Source organism: Triticum aestivum, chromosome 3B, assembly GCF_018294505.1.
Source record: "Triticum aestivum cultivar Chinese Spring chromosome 3B, IWGSC CS RefSeq v2.1, whole genome shotgun sequence".
Classification (NCBI taxonomy): Eukaryota; Viridiplantae; Streptophyta; class Magnoliopsida; order Poales; family Poaceae; genus Triticum; species Triticum aestivum.
In genome coordinates, this window is record NC_057801.1 from 534626734 (window position 1) to 534650934 (window position 24201).

Genomic DNA, 24201 nt, shown 5'->3' on the forward strand with positions numbered 1-24201 from the left:
AAAAGGATATTCCCGGAATATATTTTTTTCCGGGTCCATTATGCGGTGTATGATCTGACGCAACTCCTCCTGATCCGCAAAAACTTAGATTTGCAACTTAAGTTGATCTAGCATAATGCATTTTTTTGCTTTTGCAACAACATTAGATACAAAAGATATCACCAAATCTTGGCTAGAATAGCAAAACCATAGAAAACAAGAACCACAAGTGTGCATTTCAGAAGATTTCCAACTTCCATAACTGCTCCCACAAATTGGATTAATATCTTCTCCATGCATTCATTGTTGACTGTGGATTCTTGATTTTGCATTCTTCTTTCTTCATCTTTGGTTCGAAAGGAGTAGACGTTGCTTCCTCTCTAGTTGCACATGCAGCTGCATCATTGCATTCGATTGTACTAAGGAGTGCACTAACATCTATTAAGTTTTTTTATCAACAAATCAATGTATTGGCCTTCCCAAAACCAAAATGAGCATCCATCATCCTACACAAAAGAATGAGCAAGCTCGAAGTGAGCTACCGCAATTGAACTAAAGAATGAGCTATGAAACAAGCTACCGCAAGTGTGCACCCCATTGTTTTTGCATTTGAAGAACACCCATCTGAGGTGCTTCTGCGTGCTCGAAGTGAGCCATAGCACTTTCCGCTGCAGTCGTCGCAATCTATGAGCGGCATCGGCAAGCCACAAAGACGTTGCACGAGCACCGAGCCCGGTGGACGGCCGGACGAGTCCATGCCCGCAAACCTTCGACGTCGGCGGGCAAACGAATCTGTACCAGCATGCGGTGATGCGTCCTTGCCTGGGCTGCGGGAGAGGCTCCCCGACCACTCCATCGCCTAGGGCAGCAACCGGCGGCCGGAAAAGGCCAAATCCGGCGGCCCGCGATGAAGTGCCGCAGATCTGCAAATCTGGCGGCCCGCCGATGCAGGGGGGGAGGGAGGGGAGGCCTCGTGCGCGTGGCGACCTTCCGGCGTGCTCCTATCGGCTGCTTCGGCCAAATCTTGGGCGACGGCCGGCTGCGGCGCGAGGGGGGAGAGGAGAGGTGGTTGGTGGGAGAAGGCACGGGATGAAATGTCCCACCACCAATCGCTTTCGCTAATATGCAGGGCACTGCAACCGTGAAGGGGAAACCCGCGTTTTTCCGGGTTGGGATCGGGATTTTGCCGCGCCCCCTAAATTTTTTTGCGTGCCGGGCCGGGATGCGAGGTCTGATCGGGCTGGTTTTTTCGCCCCGACCCGCATTTTGACGGTTATTTTACGGGTCGGGGCGGGATGCAGGGTCTGCTAGAGTTGCTACTACTATAAATTACATAAGTTATAGGATTGTAAATCTTCGAACAGGGTAGTGTACATTCAAACATAAGGTCATTGTAAATTCAAACAATCAAAATTATTATTATTATTATTATTATTATTATTATTATTATTATTATTATTATTATTATTATTATTATTATTATTTATTTATTTATTTTTGTTGTGAAAACAAAGTTTGCCTAAACATATTAATATGACATCTAGTTTTGGATATTTCAGTGCGAGAAAAAAAAAACCAACAATGACAATGGTTAGTGACTTGGATACATGTTCAAGAGATATTTCTTTTTATAAAACAAATCTATGTCGAAACTCCTAAGTTGCATGTGCGACACTTGTCACAACTTAGGAGTTTCGACATAGATTATTTTGTTTATCTTTTTAATTTTTCTATTTCTATTTTTTATTTTCTTTTTTATTTACATTTTCCTAATTTTATTTTATTTTTTAAAGTTTTTTTGGCAATCTCGCAAAGCTTTTAATTTTTTGTAAGTGCTTATTCTTTTTTTAGGGGATTCTAAGAACTGTACTCCTCAAGCCCATCTATTATGCGAGCGAAGCCCACACTGCCACGCTATATCAGCTAAGTGCCCCCATAGGGTTTTCCTGCGGCGGAACAAACCTGAGCGCATCCTGTGGATCACACCTTCTCGTCTCCCAGTCCCACCTCTTCGCCGGCGGCCAACTCCAACCATGGCGGACTCGAAGGCCAGCGCGGCGGTCACCCTCCGCACCCGCAAGTTCATGACCAACCGCCTCCTCTCCCGGAAGCAATTCGTACGCACCCCGCCCTAATCATCGGGGCTCTCAGGATCCATCACATCTCTCAAATCACTAACTCTTTCCGGCGCTCCACCTTTCACTTTCAGGTGCTTGAGGTGATCCACCCCGGCAAGGCCAACGTCCCCAAAGTGAGACATCGAATACACACATGGAGGCTGTTCAGGTGACGATCTAGGGATCTCATCGTCTGGGTTTCTCTGTGCAGGCGGAGCTTAAGGATAAGCTGGCCAAGATGTACGACGTGAAGGACGCCAACTGCATCTTCGTGTTCAAGTTCCGCACACATTTCGGAGGCGGCAAGTCCACCGGATTCGGTCTCATCTACGACAACCTCGAAGCAGCCAAGAAGTTGGAGCCCAAGTACCGCCTGATCAGGGTATGTTGCCATTGCGCTGATTTAGTTATGGAATAAGATGCCTTTTTTATCGGGCTCGATCGCTCTTTGCCACGTGTAGTCCAGCCCTAATGGTCTTTAGTATCACTATTACTCCCTCCGTTAATCTGCTATAAAAGAATAGTACTCCCTCCGTTCACTATTACTCCCTCTGTAAACTAATATAAGAGTGTTTAGATCATTATTTTAGTATTCTAAACACTTTTATATTAGTTTACGGAGGGAGTACTGTATAAGATGTTCTCTTTTTTTTTAATCGGATGTATGTAGACACGTTTCAGTATATTTTTTTCGCTTATTTCAATCTGTGTGTAGCCCATATTAAAATATTTAAAACATTTTATAATAGTGAACGCCTGAACGGAGGGAGTAGTGGTTATTTGGCTTTCACTGCCTAGATGTTTCAGGTTGGTCATACTGTTTTCATGTGCGTATCTAGATGACAAATTATGACTGCGGCACTAGATTTCTTTGGGGACTGCCGACTTCTTGTAAAGAGTGTGGTTTTTGTGCATCCACGGACATTGCGTTCCTGACTGGTTGTAGTCTGTGCCTCCTGTTTGCAACGGCATAGTGGCTGCCAATGCATCATAGATTTATATTATGATATGGTGTCTGTGATGTTCAGAAACAAATTTATGGATGGGGGAATACATGTGCATGATTTTGTATTATGTTTTCTTGCATTGAACCGTTGTGTGTTCTGCTGGTCTCTATATTTTAGTTAAAGCCCATACAGATGTAGAGTACGGATATTCCATTTACGCAAATTTGCAACACAAAAAAGAGTAGTCATCAATTAGGTAAGTTTCAATCTCCTAGGACTAGTATATATGCTGCAACAACAATCAACCTCGGTAGATAATAATATGTATCGCGAAGATGTTAAAGAGTAATACATGACTACAAAAAAGGCATGTAAATATTTAGTTACGCAGTTTTTTATGGACTCGATAAAATCCGAACGTTCGGATTTTAAGCATTTCATCCTGAACGTTTTTACATGACAACTTTAGTTGATGCGAGGTGGCAACTTTAGTTGTTAAGACATGGCAACTTTGTCCCAGTTTGTTTTTTGTCAGAAAATTGCAATGTTTGCCAACCTCACGTGAACTAAAGTTGCCATAAAAACGTTCGGGTTGCCATGCTTAAAATCCGAACGTTCGGGATTTATCATTCCCGTTTTTTATTCATGTGGCTGGATGTGTAATTGTTATGAAGAGGAAATAAACAGCTGTTGGTGTGTTTGGTTCTGAATTTTCAATGTATGGTGGTATTTATTTTTATATTCTGCCTTGTCGCTCATGTATGTTATTCCTGTAACTAAATAATTTCCTCTGTTCCCTTTCCCAGAATGGTCTTGCTACTAAGGTTGAAAAGTCTCGCAAGCAAATTAAGGAGCGTAAGAACAGATCTAAGAAAATCCGCGGTGTCAAGAAGGTGAGCTACTTATGCATGATCTGTTGGCCACATTCTAGTGCTCAGTGTGATCGTTTATGTTGATATATTTTTGGCTTGTGCAGACCAAGGCTGATGCCGGGAAGAAGAAGAAGTAAACATTCATTCACATTTGGGTTACACTCTCGGCGGTTTAGTGGCGGCGACATCATTATGTCCTTATTAGTTTTTTTTTCTCATACGAGCTGAAGTGAGGTTTTTCTCGTTCCTGGATGTGAACCTAGCTGGTTTGGAATAACGCCTTTGTGACATTTACATCCATGCTTAGAGGTTAGAGCTAAAGTGTTCATGGAAACTTTAACGAGTCAGCTTTCTCGTCCAAATTAGTGTGTGATATGCAGTTTCTTTCGTTGTCTGTCCACTCCATTTTCTACACTTGTTCATTTTGATTATGCACTTTCTCCCTGCATGCTTAATTTAAGTCGTGGAGGGCATAGACCAGGTCTCACGGGTTAGCAGGTGAGACCCATCATGATGGATGACACACCTGAAATTAGGGGGAAGAGATTAGATACTTTATGATTTGTGAATGTCATGTGTCATCCATCAGGGCGGGTCTCACCTGCTAACCGTGAGACCTGGTCTCATATAATTATTTTTCCTGTCGCAGCATCCCCGATTCCTAGTGAGCAACCGATTTATGATTTCTCGCATTGGTTGTTGTAGGCATCCGAAATTGCTAAAGCAGAAGCATTATTACACTGTATAACTTGTGGAGTAGCATTACATGTCTTCATTAGGTATGCTGATGGTCCTCCCCGGGCAGCACAGCCAGCGCTACTACCTGTTGGTACGGTGGCGGTGCTGCCGTGTGGAGTCGGCCTCAGTTTCTGTTCCTGACGGCGCTCTTGACCATGTTCCCCGGAAGGGAGGACGAGGGTGTGACGGCCTTGCGTATCTTGAAGATGTTCCACGCCGTCCCGACGGTGTGGCCGACCGTGGCGAATGCGTCTCCGGTCGCCTCCCCTGCGCTCTCTCCATACCTACAGCAGAAGCTAGTCAGTCAAATGGTTCGTTCCAAATGCTGGTCTGATTTTCCAACAGAGAATGGGGTTCGTATGGCTTGAGGTGCTCATGTTCTTACCTCTTGGACACTGCACCAGAAACAACGTTGGAGGTCGCAGCAAGCGACCTCCTCTCGGCAGCCTCGACCGCATCCATCACTTTATCTGTCACACAGGAAGAAGGCAACCGATGTAATCTCTTAAAACATTTGGTCGTTACGGCAAGGTCCCGTCGGTGTTTCCAGGGCATGCACTACTCACTGATGGCGTCGAGAGAGGCGATAACGACCTCTCCGGGGACGGTGGAGAGGAGGGCTTTCCCTTGGTTGGAACGGAGCAGCGGCGCGGCCATGGACCCCGTCACCGAGATGACCGTGTCCAGCATCGTCTTGCTCATCTTCTCCGTCATCTCCGACATCTTCCTAACCCTGAGCAGCCAAGATCAGTAGTCATGAGTGGATGATGAACAAGCAGAAACTTCACACAAGCAGGAAAAAGATACTACTAGTTGAGTTTTACTACCTCTTGAGGCTCTTGTTGACTCCTCCACGCTTCGCCGGACCTGCCTGGCTGCTCCCGTCAGCTCCACCGGCGCCGCCGAAGCGTTTGCTCGCGCCGCCGGCTGCTTGAGGGCTAATCAGGTTGGCTCCCTTTTGAACCTGCACGGCAGTGCATTCAGAGCGGTGGCCTTGTCGTGAAAAAACACAAGGGACGAAACAGAGCGGAGTACCTACCTGGCTGGCGTAGGCCTCGCTGCACATGAAGATGCCTTTGACGAGGTGGCCGGTGCCCGCGCCGATGGCCTTGGCGAGCACGTTGTTGTAGCTCCCAACCTTCGGCGAGAAGTCGTTCCAGTACGCGTCGGGCGACGCCGACGCCGGCGGCGGCGGCCTCGAGCCCCTCGACGGCGCGGAAGGCGTGGAGAAGCAGGAGTTGGACTTGAGGAGCGCGTCAAAGGACGGCAGCAGCGTGGCGTCGGCGAAGGAGACGCCATAGTTGAGGAGCCCGCCGTCCTTGTCCGGTAGCGTGAAGAGGTAGTGCAGGCGGTCGAGCTTGACCACGGGCTCGTCCCTCGCCAGCGGCCAGCCGAGTTCGCGGCCGACGCGCACCACGGTGGTCACGGCCACGTCGTCCTTGAAGATCCTCACGACGGAGAGTTCGCCGCGGCCGAGCTCGAGGGGCCCCTCGGAGCCGGCCACGAGGTGCACCGACGCGCCCGGGACGCGGAGCAGCGTCTCCTCCCGGATGCCGCCCCTCGGCCTCGACGACGACGACGACGACGACATGGCGCCCCCACCGCAGCAGCCCATGAACTTCTATCTAGCTGCTACAAATTATGGCCTTGGTAGCAAAGCTGGCTGCCCGGGACGCATTGGCTTTGGGATGCATATATATCATGTCGGCCAGGAGAAAGAACGAACAGGACGCACACGGAATAAATCTTTCTGTAACTTTCTCACTCCTTTGCGGCCGCCCGCCCCGCGCCTTTATTCCATTCTTCAGGGCTAATACATTCGGGGACACCTTGGACACACATTCCTTGTCTACACAGGCCACACACATATATGTACACAATAATATCTGGCAAGAAAAGGGAACAATAAAAGTATGAAGATAGCTATCACATCAACAGTTGCACTCCCACCAAAGGCGAGGAGTCGACAGGCGAGGGCGAGCAACAAAACGGAATGAGGGTCGCAATTTTCACCGACGTGAATGAAGAACAGATGCAAGCTGTCAGAGTGCGCTCCGTCGATTCCTCATCTTATCTACCTTATCATGGAACTTTTTCTCCATGGTTGTAACACTCTGTCGATGACTCTGGTACGAACTTCGGAAACAATGTTGGCATCAGCAAATCGTCCTTGAATTCTGGCTGAGCGATTTTTTTGGAGAAGTTGCAATTTGTTCGATCGCCTTCATTATGGTTTCCGGCGGAGCTCTGGTCGAGGCCACGAGATCCGTCTCGGTGCGCTCACTTTCATTGCCGACGACTCCGCTTGGCTCCAGGAGGCACCACTCGACATCGACGCGCTCCCCGTCCGCGGGGCGACGCACTTTCGGGCGTGTGTCCGCGGCGTCTTGCTGCGGCAGCCGTCGACCCCATACTGGTCGACTCCTGCGCCGTCCTCCCTCCCTGTCTCCCGCCAGCGCAAGCGCTCCGGTCGGTCGAGGCTCCAGCGATGGGTGAGACACGCAGTGGCTCGCCAATCGGCCACCACCCAAGTCGCGGCGATTGAGCCCGACGAATCTCTCTACGGCCTGTTCGACCTGTCGACTGGCTCCGTAGAGACTGCATCCGAGTGCGATAGCAGTGATCCAGCGGCGGAGGTCCTGATGGTCAACGGGCCCTGTAGTCCTTCCGGTTTCCCCCGCGGCGACGGGATGGACGACGAGGACGACCCCGCTCAAGCCCATGAAGAGTACCAACCCGAGCCGCTCACTTCCCAGCAGAGGGAAGAACTTCGCCGCCGGAACATGGATGCCCTGCATAAACTCCTGAGGCTCGTGCCCTGGAAGAGGCGCGTTTAGCCAACCTGGCTGAACGCACTCGACTGGAGAACCTCCAGCGAGCGTGCGCGTCAACGAGTGACCAACTCCAACCGACGTCAGCTCTTTCCGCAACCAACTCAGGTATATCGAACCCCAATTCAGAATTTGGCAGCTGCAGCCCGCATAGCGGAGTCAATTCAGCCCTCTCAGTCAGAGGCTGAAAGAGGCTTGATGCAGATCAGAGATTTGCTCCGGGCGGCAGGAGATCAGAATTCAGCCGTGTCACAATCGCGCAACAGGATTCACAGTCGATCCGTCGCTGCAAATACTGTTCAGTCGGCTCACAGTCCAAGGTCGCCTCCGAGGCGCATGGGACGTGAAGGCCGGCGGGACCACTATGATGATCGATTTGATCGTGATGACAGGCGTCGAGTGCCCACTCCTCCTCCGAGAAGTGGGTCTAACGCCCATCGGCAGCAAGATGACAAACGCCAGCTCAGTGTTGGGCGGAGAGCTCCAGTCGACCCCAGAGAGCCAGGCTTTGACGCGAGATCCATCATCGTGCAAGGTTTGGTCGACCGAAACAGAGCTCATAGAGGTGGTCATGACAGAGATGTGCCCACAAGCAGCCGAGTCCACGTTTCAGGTCCAGAATGTTTTAGCAGAGCGATCAGAGCCGCAGTGATACCCCCCAACTTCAGGTTGGCGACTGGGGTGAGTAAGTTCACCGGAGAGTCTAAGCCTGAAACTTGGCTCGAAGACTACCGAGTGGCTGTTCAGATTGGTGGCGGTAATGATGAGGTGGCCATGAAACATTTGTCACTTATGCTAGAGGGTTCGGCCAGGGCGTGGTTGAATCAGTTAGCTCCTAGCAGCATTTACACCTGGGAAGATCTTTCTCGAGTGTTCGTCAGGACGTTTGAGGGAACTTGCAAGCGACCTGCCGGATTGACTGAGCTGCAAGTTTGTGTACAAAAGTCGAGTGAAACACTAAGGGATTACATCCAGAGGTGGATCACTTTGCATCATACTGTAGAGAATGTGTCAGACCATCAAGCGGTTTGCGCCTTCAAGGATGGCGTCAAGAACAGAGAGTTGAGCCTGAAGTTTGGTCGAACTGGAGATATGACCCTGAGTGGGATGATGGAAATAGCCACCAAGTACGCCAACGGCGAAGAAGAGGACCGACTCCGGAGCGGCAAGTACAAGCCGAGTCAGTCGGATAAAGGAAACTCCAATCGGAAGCAAAAGCGGAAGGCCGAGCCAGCAGCTCCTGGAGAGGCTCTGGCCGTGACTCAGGGCAAATTCAAAGGGAAGCCCAAAGGATCTTGGAACCCTAAAAAGGTAAAAGATAAGGAAGGTAATGATGTGATGGATCTATCGTGTCATATCCACACGAAGAAAGACGAAGAGGGTAACTTCATCTACCCAAAGCATACCACTCGCCAGTGCCGGCTCTTAATCCAGCAGTTTCAAGGCAAACAGCCGAAAGATAAAGAGAAGGAGTCGGGCAAGGCTGAGGACAAGGAGGACAGTGATGGAGAGTACCCTCATGTCAACTCCACTCTGATGATTTTTGCTGATTTAGAGAGCAAAAGTCGACTGAAAGTGATCAACCGTGAGATCAATATGGTCGCCCCGGCGACACCAAATTATCTGAGATGGTCGCAAACTCCCATTACTTTCGACCAGTCTGACCATCCTACTCACATTCCCACCCCTGGGAGGCAAGCGCTGGTGGTCGACCCGGTCGTCGAAGGCACTCGACTGACGAAGGTATTGATGGATGGCAGCAGCGGGTTGAATATACTGTATGCGGAGACGCTCAAGGGAATGGGCATTCCGATGTCCAGACTCAGTTCCAGCAACATGAGTTTTCACGGAGTCATCCCAGGAAAGAAGGCCGAGTCACTCGGCCAAATAGCTCTGGATGTGGTGTTCGGCGACTTGAAATATTTCCGCAAAGAGAAGCTGACATTTGAAGTCGTGGATTTCCAGAGCGCCTACCACGCCATTTTGGGAAGACCAACCTACGCCCACTTCATGGCTCGACCATGCTATGTGTACCTCAAGTTAAAGATGCCTGGCCCCAAAGGCGTGATCACCATCACTGGCAACTGGAAGAAAGCGGAAGAGTGTTTTCAGAAAGGCTCAAAGATTGCGGATGACCAGATAACAGTGGTAGAGCTAGAGGGATACAAGAAGAATGCAGATCCGAGTGATTTACTGCGGGCCAAGAAGCCCGCCACAGAGTCAGCATTTCAGTCGTCCGGTGAGACGAAGCCAGTTCATATCCACCCGACTGACCCCAATGCAGCTCCGACCCATATTTCCACAACACTCGACTCTAAATAGGAAGAAGCGCTCATCCAGTTCCTCCATGAAAACTGGGACATCTTCGCATGGAAGCCAGCTGACATGCCGGGTGTTCCCAGGGGACTGGCTGAGCATTGCCTTAGAGTCGATTCAAAAGCAAAACCTGTTAAGGAACATCTTCGACGGTCCGCCGTTCAGAAGAAAAAAGCCATTGGCGAGGAGGTGGCTCGACTCCTTGCAGCAGAGTTCATCCGAGAGATATACCACTCCGAGTGGCTCGCCAATGTCGTCATGGTTCCCAAAAAGGACAATTCCCTTCGTATGTGCATTGATTTCAAACATATCAATTGGTCCTGCCCGAAAGATCATTTTCCTCTCCCTCGCATCGACCAAATTGTCGACTCGACCGCAGGGTGCGAGAGATTGTCTTTTCTAGACGCTTATTTCGGGTATCATCAGATCCGTCTGTATGGGCCCGACGAAATCAAAACAGCTTTCATCACTCCATTTGGGTGCTTCTGCTATATCACCATGCCATTCGGCCTCAAGAATGTTGGAGCCACGTTCATGAGAATGATTCAAAAGTGTTTACTCACTCAAATCAGTCGGAATGTGGAAGCATACATGGATGATATCGTGGTCAAGTCGCGAAAGGGTTCCGACCTGTTGACTGACTTAGCTGAAACATTTGCCAATCTCAGGAGGTATGATATCAAGCTCAATCCATCAAAGTGCACATTCGGAGTACCTGGCGGAAAGTTACTCGGTTTTCTCGTTTCCGAACGAGGAATCGATGCTAACCCAGAAAAAGTTGGTACCATACTCCGAATGAAGCGTCCTGTGCGTGTGCACGACGTCCAGAAGCTTACTGGATGCTTGGCCGCGTTAAGTCGATTCATCTCTCGCCTCGGTGAAAAGGCGTTGCCTCTTTACCGACTGATGAAGAAGGCAGACAAGTTTGAGTGGACTCCAGAAGCTGATGCAGCGTTTGCCGAGTTAAAAACTCTGCTCTCCACCCAGCCGGTGCTTGCTGCTCCAATCAGCAAAGAGCCTCTGTTGCTTTATATTGCAGCCACAGGACAAGTCGTCAGTACAGTACTTACGGTCGAGCGGGAAGAAGAAGGGAAAGCCTTCAAAGTTCAGCGCCAGTGTATTATCTCTCTGAAGTTTTGACCCCATCGAAGCAAAGATATCCTCATTATCAGAAGCTCGTATATGGGATCTACATGACCATGAAGAAGGTTGCTCATTATTTCTCTGATCATGACATTATAGTCGTCAGCGACACACCACTGTCAGAAATTCTGCACAACAGAGATGCAACTGGTCGAGTGGCTAAATGGGCGATTGAACTCCTTCCCCTTGATATCAAATTCGAGGCAAAGAAAGCCATTAAGTCCCAGGCTATAGCAGATTTCCTTGCCGAGTGGATTGAGCAACAACAGCCGACTCAAGTCCACTCGGAGCATTGGACCATGTTCTTTGATGGCTCTAAGATGTTAAATGGTTCTGGTGCTGGGGTCGTTTTGGTTTCCCCCCGAGGAGACAAGCTCAGATATGTGCTCCAGATCCACTTTGATTCCTCCAACAATGAAGCAGAATATGAAGCACTCTTGTATGGATTACGCATGGCCATTTCACTCGGCGTCCGTCGCCTTATGGTCTATGGCGATTCAGATTTGGTGGTCAATCAAGTGATGAAGGAATGGGACGTTAGAAGCCTAGCCATGACTGGATACTGCAATGCGGTGAGGAAGCTCGAAAAGAAATTCGAGGGGTTAGAGCTCCACCACATACCCTGACTAAAAAATCAAGCAGCTGACGATCTGGCGAAGATAGGATCCAAGAGAGAAGCTATCCCCAGTGATGTGTTTTTGGAACACATCCACACTCCGTCAGTCATAGAAGATCCTTTTACCGATGAAGCCCTGCAACCTAAGAGTGTCATGGACCCGACTAAGGTTGAAGTCCCAGCGGTGGTCGACCTGATCATGGAAGTTCTAGTGATCACTCCAGATTGGACAGTACCATATATTGCGTATATCTTGAGGAAAGAGCTCCCGGAGGACGAAGAAGAGGCTCGACAGATCATCCGCCGATCTAGAGTCTTTACCGTGATAAAGGGACAGTTGTACAGAGAAAGCGCGACTGGAGTTGGTCAGAAATGCATAACGCCAGAGGAAGGTCGAATAATCCTTGATGACATTCACTCGGGAACCTTTGGTCATCATGCGTCCTCTCGGACCATCGTGGCCAAAGCATACCGAGCCGGATTTTATTGGCCAAGAGCGAATGAATTGGCGAAGGAGATAGTCGACAAGTGTGAGGGATGCCAATTTTACTCCAATATGTCACACAAGCCCGCGTCAGCTTTGGAGACTATACCACTCGTCTGGCCCTTTGCAGTGTGGGGTTTGGATATGGTCGGTCCTTTGAGAACAGGCAGAAGCGGTTTTACCCATGTGCTGGTAGCAGTCGACAAGTTCACTAAGTGGATCGAAGCTAAACCCATCAAGAACCTCGATGCCGGTACTGCTGTCAGCTTCATCAGAGAATTGATATTCAGATACGGGGTCCCGCACAGCATCATCACTGACAACGGGTCAAACTTCGACTTCGAAGAGTTCAGAGCTTTCTGCACATCTCAAGGCACGCGAGTCGACTACGCTTCAGTCGCTCACCCACAGTCGAATGGACAAGCAGAACGAGCCACCGGTTTGATCCTCAAAGGGTTGAAACCCCGTTTGATGCGTGATCTTAAGCATGCGGCTGGTGCATGGGTCGAAGAACTTCCCTCAGTGCTTTGGGGGTTAAGGACCACGCCCAACCGGTCGACTGGGAGAACTCCATTCTTCTTGGTCTACGGGGCTGAAGCAGTCTTGCCGAGTGACCTTCTCCATAATGCTCCCCGAGTCGAGCTCTACACTGAAGTAGAAGTAGAACAAGCACGGCAGGATGCAGTCGACCTTTTAGAGAAAGAGAGGGAGATGGCTCTGATCAGATCGACCATTTACCAACAGGACTTGCGTCGCTTCCACGCCAAAAACGTGAAGAGTCGAGCCTTCCAGGAAGGAGATTTAGTTCTCCGAGTGGATCAGCAGAAACCACACAAGCTTGCTCCTTCGTGGGAAGGTCCCTTCATAGTCACCAAGGTTCTCCACAATGGAGCATACCGTCTTTACAATGTCGAGCATCAGATCGACGAGCCCCGAGCTTGGAACGCTGAACTTCTCCGCCCCTTTTACACCTAAGTATTCACTCGGACGAGTTGTAATAAAAGTACTTCTGTAGTTTGTTTATTAAAGACGATAGCTTTATAATCTTCCCTGTAATCGTTATTTTTTTTGTCCTCTCAAAACAATCCCCCAGTGGGTGGCTTGGCTGCGAATCCGATTCGCCCAAGTCTGTAAAAAAAATCCTAACCGAGTGGTGAGCCAGTCTCCCACACGAAGGCTTAGCTGCGAAATCCGTTTCGCCTAAGATAAATAAAATCCTACCGAGTGGTAAGCCAGTCTTCCACTCGGAGGCTTAGCTGCAGTCCAAATACTCGGCTAAGATAAATAAAATCCTACTGAGTGGTAAGCCAGCCTTCCACTCGGAGGCTTAGCTGCAGTCCAAGTACTCGCCTAAGATAAATAAAATCCTACCGAGTGGTAAGCCAGCCTTCCACTCAGAGGCTTAGCTGCAGTCCAAGAACTCGCCTAAGTACAAGTACAACATGCGTTCTGCAAGGAGGACGAGGTGCAGGTCGACTGCTACCCTCTCCCTCCGAGTTGCGCCACCAATTCAAAAATCCTACCGAGTGGAGAGCAGACCTCCCACTCGGGGGCTTAGCTGCAGCCCAGTGCTCGCCTAAGTATCTGAAATCCTACCGAGTGGAGAGCAGACCTCCCACTCGGGGGCTTAGCTGCAGCCCAGTGCTCGCCTAAGTGTCTGAAATCCTACCGAGTGGAGAGCAGACCTCCCACTCGGGGGCTTAGCTGCAGCCCAGTGCTCGCCTAAGTGTCTGAAATCCTACCGAGTGGAGAGCAGACCTCCCACTCGGGGGCTTAGCTGCAGCCCAGTGCTCGCCTAAGTATCTGAAATCCTACCGAGTGGAGAGCAGACCTCCCACTCGGGGGCTTAGCTGCAGCCCAGTGCTCGCCTAAGTGTCTGAAATCCTACCGAGTGGAGAGCAGACCTCCCACTGCAGCCCAGTGCTCGCCTAAGTGTCTGAAATCCTACCGAGTGGAGAGCAGACCTCCCACTCGGGGGCTTAGCTGCAGCCCAGCGCTCGCCTAAGTGTCTGAAATCCTACCGAGTGGAGAGCAGACCTCCCACTCGGGGGCTTAGCTGCAGCCCAGTGCTCGCCTAAGTATCTGAAATCCTACTGAGTGGAGAGCAGACCTCCCACTCGGGGGCTTAGCTGCAGCCCAGTGCTCGCCTAAGTGTCTGAAATCCTACCGAGTGGAGAGCAGACCTCCCACTCGGGGGCTTAGCTGCAGCCCAGTGCTCGCCTAAGTATCTAAAAATCCTACCGAGTGGAGGGCAAACCTCTCACTCGGGGACTTAGCTGCAGCCCAGTGCTCGCCTAAGTGAATTGGGGGACAAGTCAATGGCAATAAGCGCTTCGCTTTAACCTGCAAAAGATGCCTCAAACCAAATGCAAACATATTCAGCGACGAACCCAAGTTTGGATAACACCTAACAGAACCGAAAGTGCTCAGGCGCTAGGCCTGTTAAGGTTTGTCGGTTACAAAACTCACTCGGCATACCGAGGCAAATTTAAAGTATCAAGCTCAAAAGTTTTTTACCCCTCCTGTGGAGGGCTGGAAGGTGCCACAAACTCGTCCAGATCAATTCCATCTGCAATCCGAGTGGCAGCGGCAATGAAGGTCTCCATGAAAGATCTGAAATCGTGCTTCTTGGTGTTGGCCACCCTAAGAGCCACCAGCTTGTCCTCTTGTGCACCCTTGCAGTGAACGCGGACCAGAGACAGAGCAACATCCGCGCCGCACCTGGCCGAAGACTTCTTCCACTCCTGCACTCGACTTGGGACCTTGTTCAGTCGAGTCATCAGAGACTCGAGGTCGTTCTGGAGTGTCTCTCTTGGCCAGAGTGTTGTGTCGATGCGGGAAGTTGCGACCTTCAGCCTTGCGAGATAATCGATGATGACAGCAACACGAGATTCAAGTCGGAGCACGTTCATGGCGACTTCATCTTTCATAGGAGAGTTGATGGGGTCCAGGTTTACTTCCAGTTGACCAGTCTCCTCTTCAAAGTTCTGACAAAATTCTGCAAGCACAACCACCGAGTCAAGACAAACAGTCGGAGGTTACAATTAAAATATTTGTTTGATACAAAGGATTACCTTCAAGCATGAGGAACAACTTCTTGGCGAGTCCACCCAGATAAGCCTCTAGATCATTCTTCTTTCTCTTCAACTCACTGGCCTTGTCATTCAGGGTGGTCTTATCGCTTTTCAGTCGACTGACCTCCTGGTTGGCAGCATCAAGAGCAGCTTTCAGATTGGTGTTTTCTTCTTCAAGCTTAGTCACTGAAGCCAGCTTCTCATCCGCAAGCCTGGTCTTCTCTAAAGCAGTTTTTTGCATCTCAGCCAAGTCAAGCTCTTGTTTCTTCAGGGCATCCCTCACTTTGCCTGCAAAGTTACAGTGAGATTAGATTCGGAAACAAGTGAGAGGCAAAGGCAGTCGTCAAAGGCCTCACCAAGCATACCTTTAGCTTCCTCCTTCGCCTTCGTCAAGTTCTCTTGGGCCAGTTTCAGATCGAGCTCGAGCTGAATGTGTTTGTTCTCCAACTCAGTATAACGAGCCGCAAGGTCACAGGATTTCTACGAAGAACCAATCGACAGATGTCAAAGACAATTCACTTCCGAGTGAGTAAGGAAAAATCATAGCGTTTCTAAGACTACGGTCGAATGCAAACATTCGACCATAGTCTCGGGGACTACACCCAGTGAGTGCACTCAACGTGCCCCCACTAGTTTCATCAGTTAGAGTCGACCAGTCGACCAACAACACACACACACACAAAAAACCCGGAGGTGTTCTTCAGACTATAATCGACTGCAAGCAGTCGACCACAGTCTCGGGGACTACACCCAGTGGGTGCACTCAGCGTGCCCCCACCGGTCTATGAATCTATTCGACCTAGTCGAGTAAGGAAAAAACTTAAGACATAAAGACTATAGTCGACTGCCAGCAGTCGACCATAGCCTTGGGGACTACATCCAGTGGGTGCACTCAGCGTGCCCCCACTAGTCCAGAATTTCAATCGACACACCCAGTGGGTGCAGGACAAACTCTAAGAATTGCAGAAAGAAGAGTTTACAGATATCATATCCTAACAGAACAGGCAGTGACCGACTGACCTGAACATTACTCTAAAGAGCTGAACTGGCGTCATAGGCTGCCTGGCTAGCTTCTCGTATCGCCTTCACTTGCTCCATCATGACCCCCGCTTGGCGTATCGCTTCTCTAGCAGCACTGGCTTGGTCTTCTGGAACGGGGTAGGTGGAGAAAAGCGAGGGTTGAGCAGCACTCGACGACGAAGGGCGAGCACTCGCAACGGCACCGCGAAGGTTACGGTGGGTCGAGTGACATTGTCTCCCTCCACGACCAACGTCTCGGGTGCCGGCACATCCTGAGTCGCCTTGCCAGCAGACGTTTTCTTGCTTCTCCTCGGCCGTGGTGGTTCTTCGTCATCGTCGTCAGGAAGGTCAATTAGAATGTTAGATGAAACTGCAGAAAGAATCAAAATTAGAGACAATAAGTCAATCGACTGAAAACGACAGCACAAGAGTCATACCAGGTTTCGAGGTTGCAGCATCCTCCATCTCGTGGTCTTCGGCCCTCGCCGAAGTGTCGGAAGTAGCAGCGCTGCAGTTCCAAAAGTCAGTCGATTGGCCCATGAGTCGACCAAGAACAAGTTCATGAAACAGGGAAAGCTCAAAACTACCATTACCCTGAGATAGTGGGGATCACCATCTTCATCTTCGGCAAGACCTTTGCAGGCTTCGACGGTGCCACTCGAGATTGCTTCGGAGCCTTCTCAGTCGGTGCCGGAGAAGTAGTCCGAGGGCGCTTGGTCGACCGGGAAGCAGTTGCGACCCCCTTACCCCGCTCAGCCGCGGGATCATGGGCAAGCTTCGAGCGTTTTTCCGAGCGGGGAGGTGCAACTTCCTCCTCCTCCTCCTCTTCTTCCTTCTCACCAGAGTCATCACCCTCGCCGTCGTCGTCAGCATCCGAATCCCACTCCTCCGGGCTTTCGCCCCTGCTTCCTTCCTCCTCCTCAGTCGGCATCTGCGCCCCATTGGGCATCGAGTACAATTCAGTGGTGGCCTGTCAGACAACAAAGCAAAACAAAGATCAATCGACCAATTCGCGGCAAAGCAGAATGGATAAAGCAAGATCACAATCGGGAATAAGTGGCCATACCGCGTCCGGCGTATAAGTACAGTCGAGTGGCGGGATCCTCCTAGACCCTCGAGGGTTGTCCTTGTTCCCTGTGATGGCGGCCACCCACCTCTCCAGCGTGGCGTCGTCGACTGCTTCTAGATGGACCCGAGTGGTGTCTTCGGTACCGCAATACAGCCACATCGGGTGGCCTCGGTACTGGAGCGGTTGGATGCGCCGCCTAAGGAAGACTTCCAGAAGATCCATGCCCGTCACTCCGTCCCGAACGAGTTGGACCACGCGCTCCATCAACATTTTTACCTCGGCTTTCTCCTCAGGAAGCACCTTCAGAGAAGACGGTTTGTCCACTCGGTCCATGGAGAACGGAGGGAGACCAGTCGACTGCCCCGGCGTCGACTCGTCTTGGCAGTAGAACCAAGTCGACTGCCACCCTCTGACCGACTCAGGAAGGGTCATGGCCGGGAAAGTGCTCTTATTCCTCAACTGAATTCCAAGACCCCCGCACATCTGAATAACCTTGGTCCTCTCATCATCCGGACTCGCCTTTTTTACTGTCTGTGAGCGACAGGTGAATATGTGCTTGAAGAGACCCCAGTGCGGTCGACAACCCAGGAAGTTCTCGCACATGGACACAAAGGCAGCAAGATAGGCGATGGAATTGGGATTGAAATGGTGGAGTTGCGCCCCAAAGAAATTCAGAAACCCACGGAAGAACACACTCGGCGGCAGAGAAAAACCACGATCTACGTGAGTGGCTAAGAGAACGCACTCACCCTCCTGCGGCTGCGGTTGACACTCGGACCCCGGGAGCCTCGCTGACCCGTGGGGGATCAGTCCCTCATTGGCCAGGTCATTGAGATCTTTCTCAGTGATGGTCGAGCGGATCCAATCCCCTTGGACCCAACCCTTCGGCAGGCGGGACCTCGACGAAGATCCGCCCCGACTGGACGGTCTCCCCTTCGCTTGCCCCGTCGCCGTCGCCTTCTTCGCGCGCTCTAGGGCCGCCGTCTTCTCCTTCACCATTGTCGCCGGCGAAGCGCGCGAGAGGTGGATAGGCGGAGCCGGGAGCAGGCGCAGTGGGCGGAGGCAGAGAGGGAAGAGAGAAGAATGGGAAGGCACTGTTCAAAAAACCCTCCCCCGGCGCTTTATATAAGGGCGTTTCCGAGTGGCTGACGAGTGGGTCCGAGCGATCCTGTCACATCCCGAAACAGTCGCGCACGCACGATACGTGGCGAAAAAGGCGGCGCGGAAATCGAGGCATCCACGCCTTATCCCGTCCGATTGCCGCGGACCGCCCCGCTTCGCGCGCTTCCCAAATTTCGGATCCCGCAAAATCCGCTAGCAGCAGAATAATCTGTCAGACAATATCTTTCCCGCGATCCGTCGCTCGGGAGTTCTCCAAAGTTCAAAAGTTCACTCGACAGAAGATAAGAATGGATCAAGGCGACTGAAGTAAAAGTTGACGCCAACACCGAAAGAAAAATCGCCAATCCAAGATACAACACAATCAAAGCGCAAGAAATGAGTCGGAGAAAATCATCAACTCCTTCCTCACTCGAACCTCGATCCATTCGGGGGCTAATGATGAGGATATGTACCTAGGGTAGGGTCATAGACCTATCTAGGATACCATGCCCAAGGACATCCTTAGACGAAGCTACCTTCCAGTCGACCAAGAGAGACTCCACTCGACCGGCTAGAAGACACTCGACAAACCTGAAGACACTCGACCATCAAGACCCACTCGACCATCAGGAGTTCAGGATCTACTCTACATCCAAACGGTCTGTAATTAAGTAGTCTTAATGGTCATGATGACACTTTAAGTAGGGCGTTACCAGTAACGCCCGCCTTAATGTACTTTAATCCTCTGCTACGTGGGATGGCTGGGGTCCTGGCGTCCTCTATATAAGCCACCCCCCTCCACTGGTAGAAGGGTTCGCACCCCTGTAACTCATATACACAGAAATCAGTCGACCGCCTCCGGGCTCCGAGACGTAGGGCTGTTACTTCCTCCGAGAAGGGCCTGAACTCGCTAAACACTCGTGTGTACAACTACTCCATAGCTAGGATCTTGCCTCTCCATACCTACCCCCATTCTACTGTCAGACTTAGAACCACGACATACGCTGCAAAGTTTGCACTGCATGCTGGATCAAAAACTGAGGATATACTCTGAGAGGGATTGGCTAGCAAGATATTTTTGGCCAGAGGGCTTCTAGTCTAGCCATTTCACGGACAAAAACACACTGACTGTAGTTTCACTAGTAGCATATCCATAACACAATAAATATAAGGACACAATTTTCTTCTTTAAGGTGCTCTTCATTTTTCTTCTTGCTGCCATTCAGCTCGGCAGTTCAGTTGGGAGCTTGTTTACAGTTTTATTTATGATTAATAACTACAGTTAATCAATAAACTCAACTAAGCACAGCTGTAAGCAATTCAGGAGAAGTATTTTTTTTTTTGCATGATAAAGTAATGGATAACTGGAACAACATACTTTAGAATGTATGGGGTCTCTAGTTTTGGAGGTATATTGTCACCAAAGAGAGCAGCTTCTTGAGCCATCTGTAACAAGATTCTTCGGACAATTTCCCCCATATACATACCAGAGGTCAACTTCTCATAAATCTGGAAGGAAATATTCTTATCCACACTCATCAACCACAAAACAGGGAAGTGCCATTACTGTATATCGAGGGCAACACCATATACCTGTTCTCCGGGGTTCAAACTCTCTGCATCCAAAGCTTGATCAAATTCAGTGAGTGGAAGATGAGCGGACTTGAAATTTCCCCACTCCATGTTTATTACCTGTTACAAACCAAACTAATTAAAATCTCATATCAATGGGGTATAAGTCTTTCTTCACTTGTTATCACCATTTCTTGTTTTTGTGATGCTGCAAGTAATATAAGCACAATAGTTTGCACGATTTTTTCAGCCTTCCAAAGTTGCATTCATCGGTGCAGAAGTAAAGACTAGAGACGCTCACCATATCTCCGGACTTGGGCAGGGGAGCATGCCATTTAGGAATGGCATCTCCATGCTCTATGTATGCTGCATTAGTACCAGTTCCCAGTATTACAGCAACCATAGTATCATTATCTACATACCTCCCAGCAGCCAGAGTCCCAACGGTATCATTCACCTACAAAATAGTCCTATATTTCAGTCTATATTGACAGATAGACCTGACATTTAACCCCAAGACTGTTTTCCAACAGTATTACCACAGTAAGCATAATGTACATATAAGAAGAAACTAACCAATGTTGAGACTTTCATAACAAGTCCTTGACGTTTTATAGCCTCGTTTAATTCAGCCACGATATCCTTGCCAACCTGACTTCAAAGCAAAAATGCAGGTACATCATTCATAGCTATTTATACAGTGGCTCATATAAGCATAACACCAAACTGGAAGTCCAAAGAAACTACAGGATTTTCCCCATTTAAACTTTTTGATACGGGATGATACTGGACATTGTTTTGTATAACTTGGAAAAAAAAAATCACGTTCTTGTGTTAGCATCTTTGATTTGGTTTCCATAGGCTGGGTTCAATAAACTGACCATTTCCTCAATTGCAAAACCCTTTGTCCACTTGATAAGTGTGCCGGATGAAATTGAAGTTTGCTTCACTGGAAAGGAGAATGTAAAACCGAGTTCTCTCTGAGTGCCCTCCGGAAGATGATAATCTTCACCCTCAGAGGCAACAAACTTTGCTAAAGCAGCGGCGATAAAATCAAATAGTTCCTGAAAATTTACACCAAGTATGCAAGGTTTGCAAAAAAAGAAAGATGAACATTATGGCAAATGGACATGATCATTACATGCGAGCTTCTGGACATTAAATGCTGCGGAATGGATACCCCTACAGATTCTTGCTTGATAACTCGCTGTTCCTTGCCCCCTAATTGAACTCGTAAAACACGGAAGTTTGTTCCTCCGAGGTCAAGTGCATAAAATAGCCCTTTCTCATCCCTAAAATGGTTGCTTAAGTGAGATCAGATGATGTACTGAAGATGCAGCCCAATTCAACAGTTGCAATATAGGACAGTCACACAAGTATATATGCTACGCAATATTGGTGAATGCCTCTGCTGCAATTCTACAATTAAATTTCTTGATATAGTTCTGTTTCACCATTTTGTATAATTACAAGCACAAGAAAACCCCCTTTTGGCTTTACCCTCCTATAAGAACGAACAGGGAACCACACATTTCTTATTAATTCGTAATAATCGGCTAACCGTTCTCAATCTTAACCGAAGAGGTGAGGGGTTTTACCCGGAGGGGAGGGAGTCAACGTAGGTGACGAGCATCTTGAGCTTGCTCCCGTCCTCGGAGGCGAGCCCCGCGCGCATCTCAACGTCCATCGCGTCCGACACCTGCAGCAGCCGCGCCGCCGGCGCCACGCACCGCTCCTGCAGGTCCGACAGCACGGCGGCCACGCGCGCCCACCGCTTCGCCTCCCGCAGCCTCTGGCGCACGGCGATGGCAGCTGCGGCCGCGACCACCGCCACAGCAGCTAACGCCGCCGCCTTTCGCATCGATGCCGCTGGGTTCGCCTGCCCTTCGCGGCTTCACCCTCGGTGGTAGGAGTATTTGTGAGTTGTGACTGTACTCGTGAAAGACTGAGAGTCCACCGGCGACTTCTACAGTAAACTGAAAGCTGGTCCAATTCGTCTTTCGGCCTGAACTGAAGTCTAAACAACAACGACGAGACTTGGGACATTTTGTCGGTTGGTTCGTTTAATTGTATTTTTGAGACAAAGATAAAAAAATGGAAAACGTTTGGGGCCGGGGCACCGGCCGAAGCTTCGGCCGGTCCAGTCCACGCGCGCACGCCGCAACCCAGTCGCGAGCAACCACGTGGCGCTGCGGATCTCGCGAATCTCGCCTCATTCCTGTCTCGCAGCTCCGCGGATCTCGTCCCCATCCTCATCTCCTGCAGCGCCGGCGCCCACATCTCGCCGTCGGCCATGGAAGGTCGAATCCCCCGCGGGTCCATGGATGTCGATCTCACCCCGCCATGCTTTACAGCCCGTTTCGCCATTGGATGCAGCCCGTTGACCAATCCCCATCCCCGGCGGTTGCAACTCCCACACGTCTCGTGCTTCTGCCTCGCCGCCGACGAGCCGGACGGCGATGGTCGACACCGGAGGCTTCTGCAGAATCGTCGCACCCCCTCATGTTGCAACCGTTTAAAAAAAAGCTTCATCCCCTAGATGAAAAGCTTCAACCGGATGTAGAGAAAGCTACAAGCGGTCAGCGCCATCGCCGGAAAGCTACAACCGTTGACATGAAATGCTACATCCTTCGATTAAAAAAGCTTCAACCGAAACGACACAAAAAACCTTGACCAAGTGCTGCTAAAAAGAAAATAGCTACAACTTTTGGTAAAAAAGCTTCAACGGTTGTTGGAAAAAGCTCCCACCATTGAGAGAGAAAGCTACAACTAGACACTATGAAAATAAGAAAGCTTCAACCAGCGACGGCTGAAGGTGGAAGAAGATGATAAAATGCTGCAGTTTTGCTACATGCTTCAACCGGCATAGATTTTTGCTACAACTGGCATAGCATTTTGCTACAACTAGCGTCACGTTTTGCTACAACACACAGCCGGCGTCGCGGTTTTGCTACAACTAGCATCGTTTTTTGCTACAACCGGCATAATGTTTTGCTACATCCATCATGGCTGAGCTGCGACCCAGCACGGGTTTCCGTGAATTCTGGCGGCGAGATCCAGCACGGGGGGCAGGGGTGCATGCTGCAACCGGTCGCCGGCGAGCTGCTACGGGCTCGCGGCGAGCTGCAACCTCGACCGGCCGTAACGGAGCTCGAGCCCAAATCCATGGCGGCAAGGAGGTCATGACGTATGTAAGACATGATTGAAGCAATCCCAAGGCGGCTTGATAGGTGGGGGAGCTCCTCGTCGACGTGATTCGGCCGCAGGGAACGAATAACAGGCGGATCTAGCCACCGCCGCCGCAGATCGGGGACGGTCAGTCGCGGGGGATCCAACTCCCTGTTTTTCTTCTTGTGCCTGTTCGTACACGGTCGCAACAAAACTGTTCTTTTTTGCTGCAACGGTTGCTTCAGTCTGTGTATGCGCGCAGATCTAACGGTCCATGCAAACCGCATCGGACGGCTGGGCCTCGACCGGCCCAACTGTTGGACCGGTGCGCCGGCGCAGTTGCAGGGACAAAGATAATTGATTTGCACATTGTACCGTCGTTGCAAAATACTCACTATCTCTACCTAATAATAAAGCGGCTAGCGTTTCTGTCGTCCGTCGTTGTGTTTTTTTTTTTGCAAAAAAGCCCTTCAGTTTATCGGAAATTTCACCCGCAGTCCCAGTCCGGATTGAGCAGTGCTCGATGCAGAGGTGGGCGTTGGCTCGCTGCTCCTCCCGAGATGATGCAGGGTTGCGATGCATTTGACTTGGTGGACGAGGGCCGGCGAGGCCGGAGGCGGAGCAAGGCGGCGGCGGACTGGGCCTTGGGCGTCGCGGCCGGATTGAGCAGTGCTCGATGCAGAGGTGGGCGCTGGCTCGCTGCTCCTCCCGAGACGAAGCAGGGGTGCGATGCAGTTGACTTGGTGGACGAGGGCCGGCGCCTTGACGACTCCGGCAAGGCAGAGAGGCCTAGGACGGACACGGGGAAGACGGATCCGTCCGTTTGCCGGCTGGTTCGGGAGGTGGGCAAGCCCAGGCGGTGTGTGGCAACGGTTGAAGGTGCCGGCGGCCATGAAGCTCCGATGGTGGCGCTGCACAGAGTAAAAAAACGGAGGGAGCTGAGGTCAGGCAGGAGATGGAGAGCACCGGAACGAGGAGAGGCCGAGGCGCAACTGTGTGTGCTCTGCTCACCGGCGGCCTAGCCGACGAGCCGGCCGAGCGGCAGTGGACTGGCCAGCGAAGGAATGGGGATGTTGTGGATAAGGGGGCACACAGTGTGCGGCTCGGTGGGGAGTAGCGCCTGTTGCTATTTGTCTCCCTATGTATCAAAATAT

The 24201-nt window shown here is 50.5% G+C and overlaps 3 protein-coding genes and 1 pseudogene across 5 annotated transcripts; 1 reads left to right on the forward strand and 3 right to left on the reverse strand.

Annotated features, from left to right (window-relative positions):
* The first annotated feature begins 1940 nt into the window (after positions 1 to 1940).
* On the forward strand, positions 1941 to 4052 carry LOC123070751 (40S ribosomal protein S24-1-like; annotated as a pseudogene).
* Positions 4053 to 4447: 395 nt separating this feature from the next.
* LOC123070747 (senescence/dehydration-associated protein At4g35985, chloroplastic) lies at positions 4448 to 6838 on the reverse strand. The gene is made up of 5 exons (XM_044494064.1): positions 5693 to 6838; positions 5481 to 5617; positions 5220 to 5386; positions 5039 to 5123; positions 4448 to 4937 (listed from the first exon to the last, which is right to left on the reverse strand). The coding sequence occupies exons 1-5, from the start codon at positions 6266 to 6268 to the stop codon at positions 4778 to 4780; spliced, it is 1125 nt and encodes a 374-aa protein (XP_044349999.1). The 5' UTR covers positions 6269 to 6838; the 3' UTR covers positions 4448 to 4777.
* A 9360-nt stretch (positions 6839 to 16198) lies between these two features.
* LOC123070750 (nucleolin) lies at positions 16199 to 17489 on the reverse strand. Its single transcript, XM_044494068.1, has 4 exons — positions 17204 to 17489; positions 16731 to 17107; positions 16575 to 16645; positions 16199 to 16507 (listed from the first exon to the last, which is right to left on the reverse strand). Exons 1-4 carry the CDS (start codon positions 17474 to 17476, stop codon positions 16215 to 16217), a joined length of 1014 nt encoding a protein of 337 aa, XP_044350003.1. The 5' UTR covers positions 17477 to 17489; the 3' UTR covers positions 16199 to 16214.
* A 1598-nt stretch (positions 17490 to 19087) lies between these two features.
* On the reverse strand, positions 19088 to 24201 carry LOC123070748 (hexokinase-9). 3 transcript variants are annotated; one of them, XM_044494065.1, is made up of 8 exons: positions 24041 to 24201; positions 21478 to 23958; positions 21021 to 21171; positions 20761 to 20943; positions 20456 to 20530; positions 20181 to 20336; positions 19901 to 19999; positions 19092 to 19816 (listed from the first exon to the last, which is right to left on the reverse strand). In XM_044494065.1, the coding sequence occupies exons 2-8, from the start codon at positions 21738 to 21740 to the stop codon at positions 19628 to 19630; spliced, it is 1116 nt and encodes a 371-aa protein (XP_044350000.1). In that variant the 5' UTR covers positions 21741 to 23958; positions 24041 to 24201; the 3' UTR covers positions 19092 to 19627. The 3 variants fall into 3 exon arrangements, with proteins under 3 accessions (XP_044350002.1, XP_044350000.1, XP_044350001.1); XM_044494066.1 differs by having other exon boundaries at positions 24059 to 24182; XM_044494067.1 differs by having other exon boundaries at positions 19088 to 19816; positions 21060 to 21171; positions 21478 to 24188.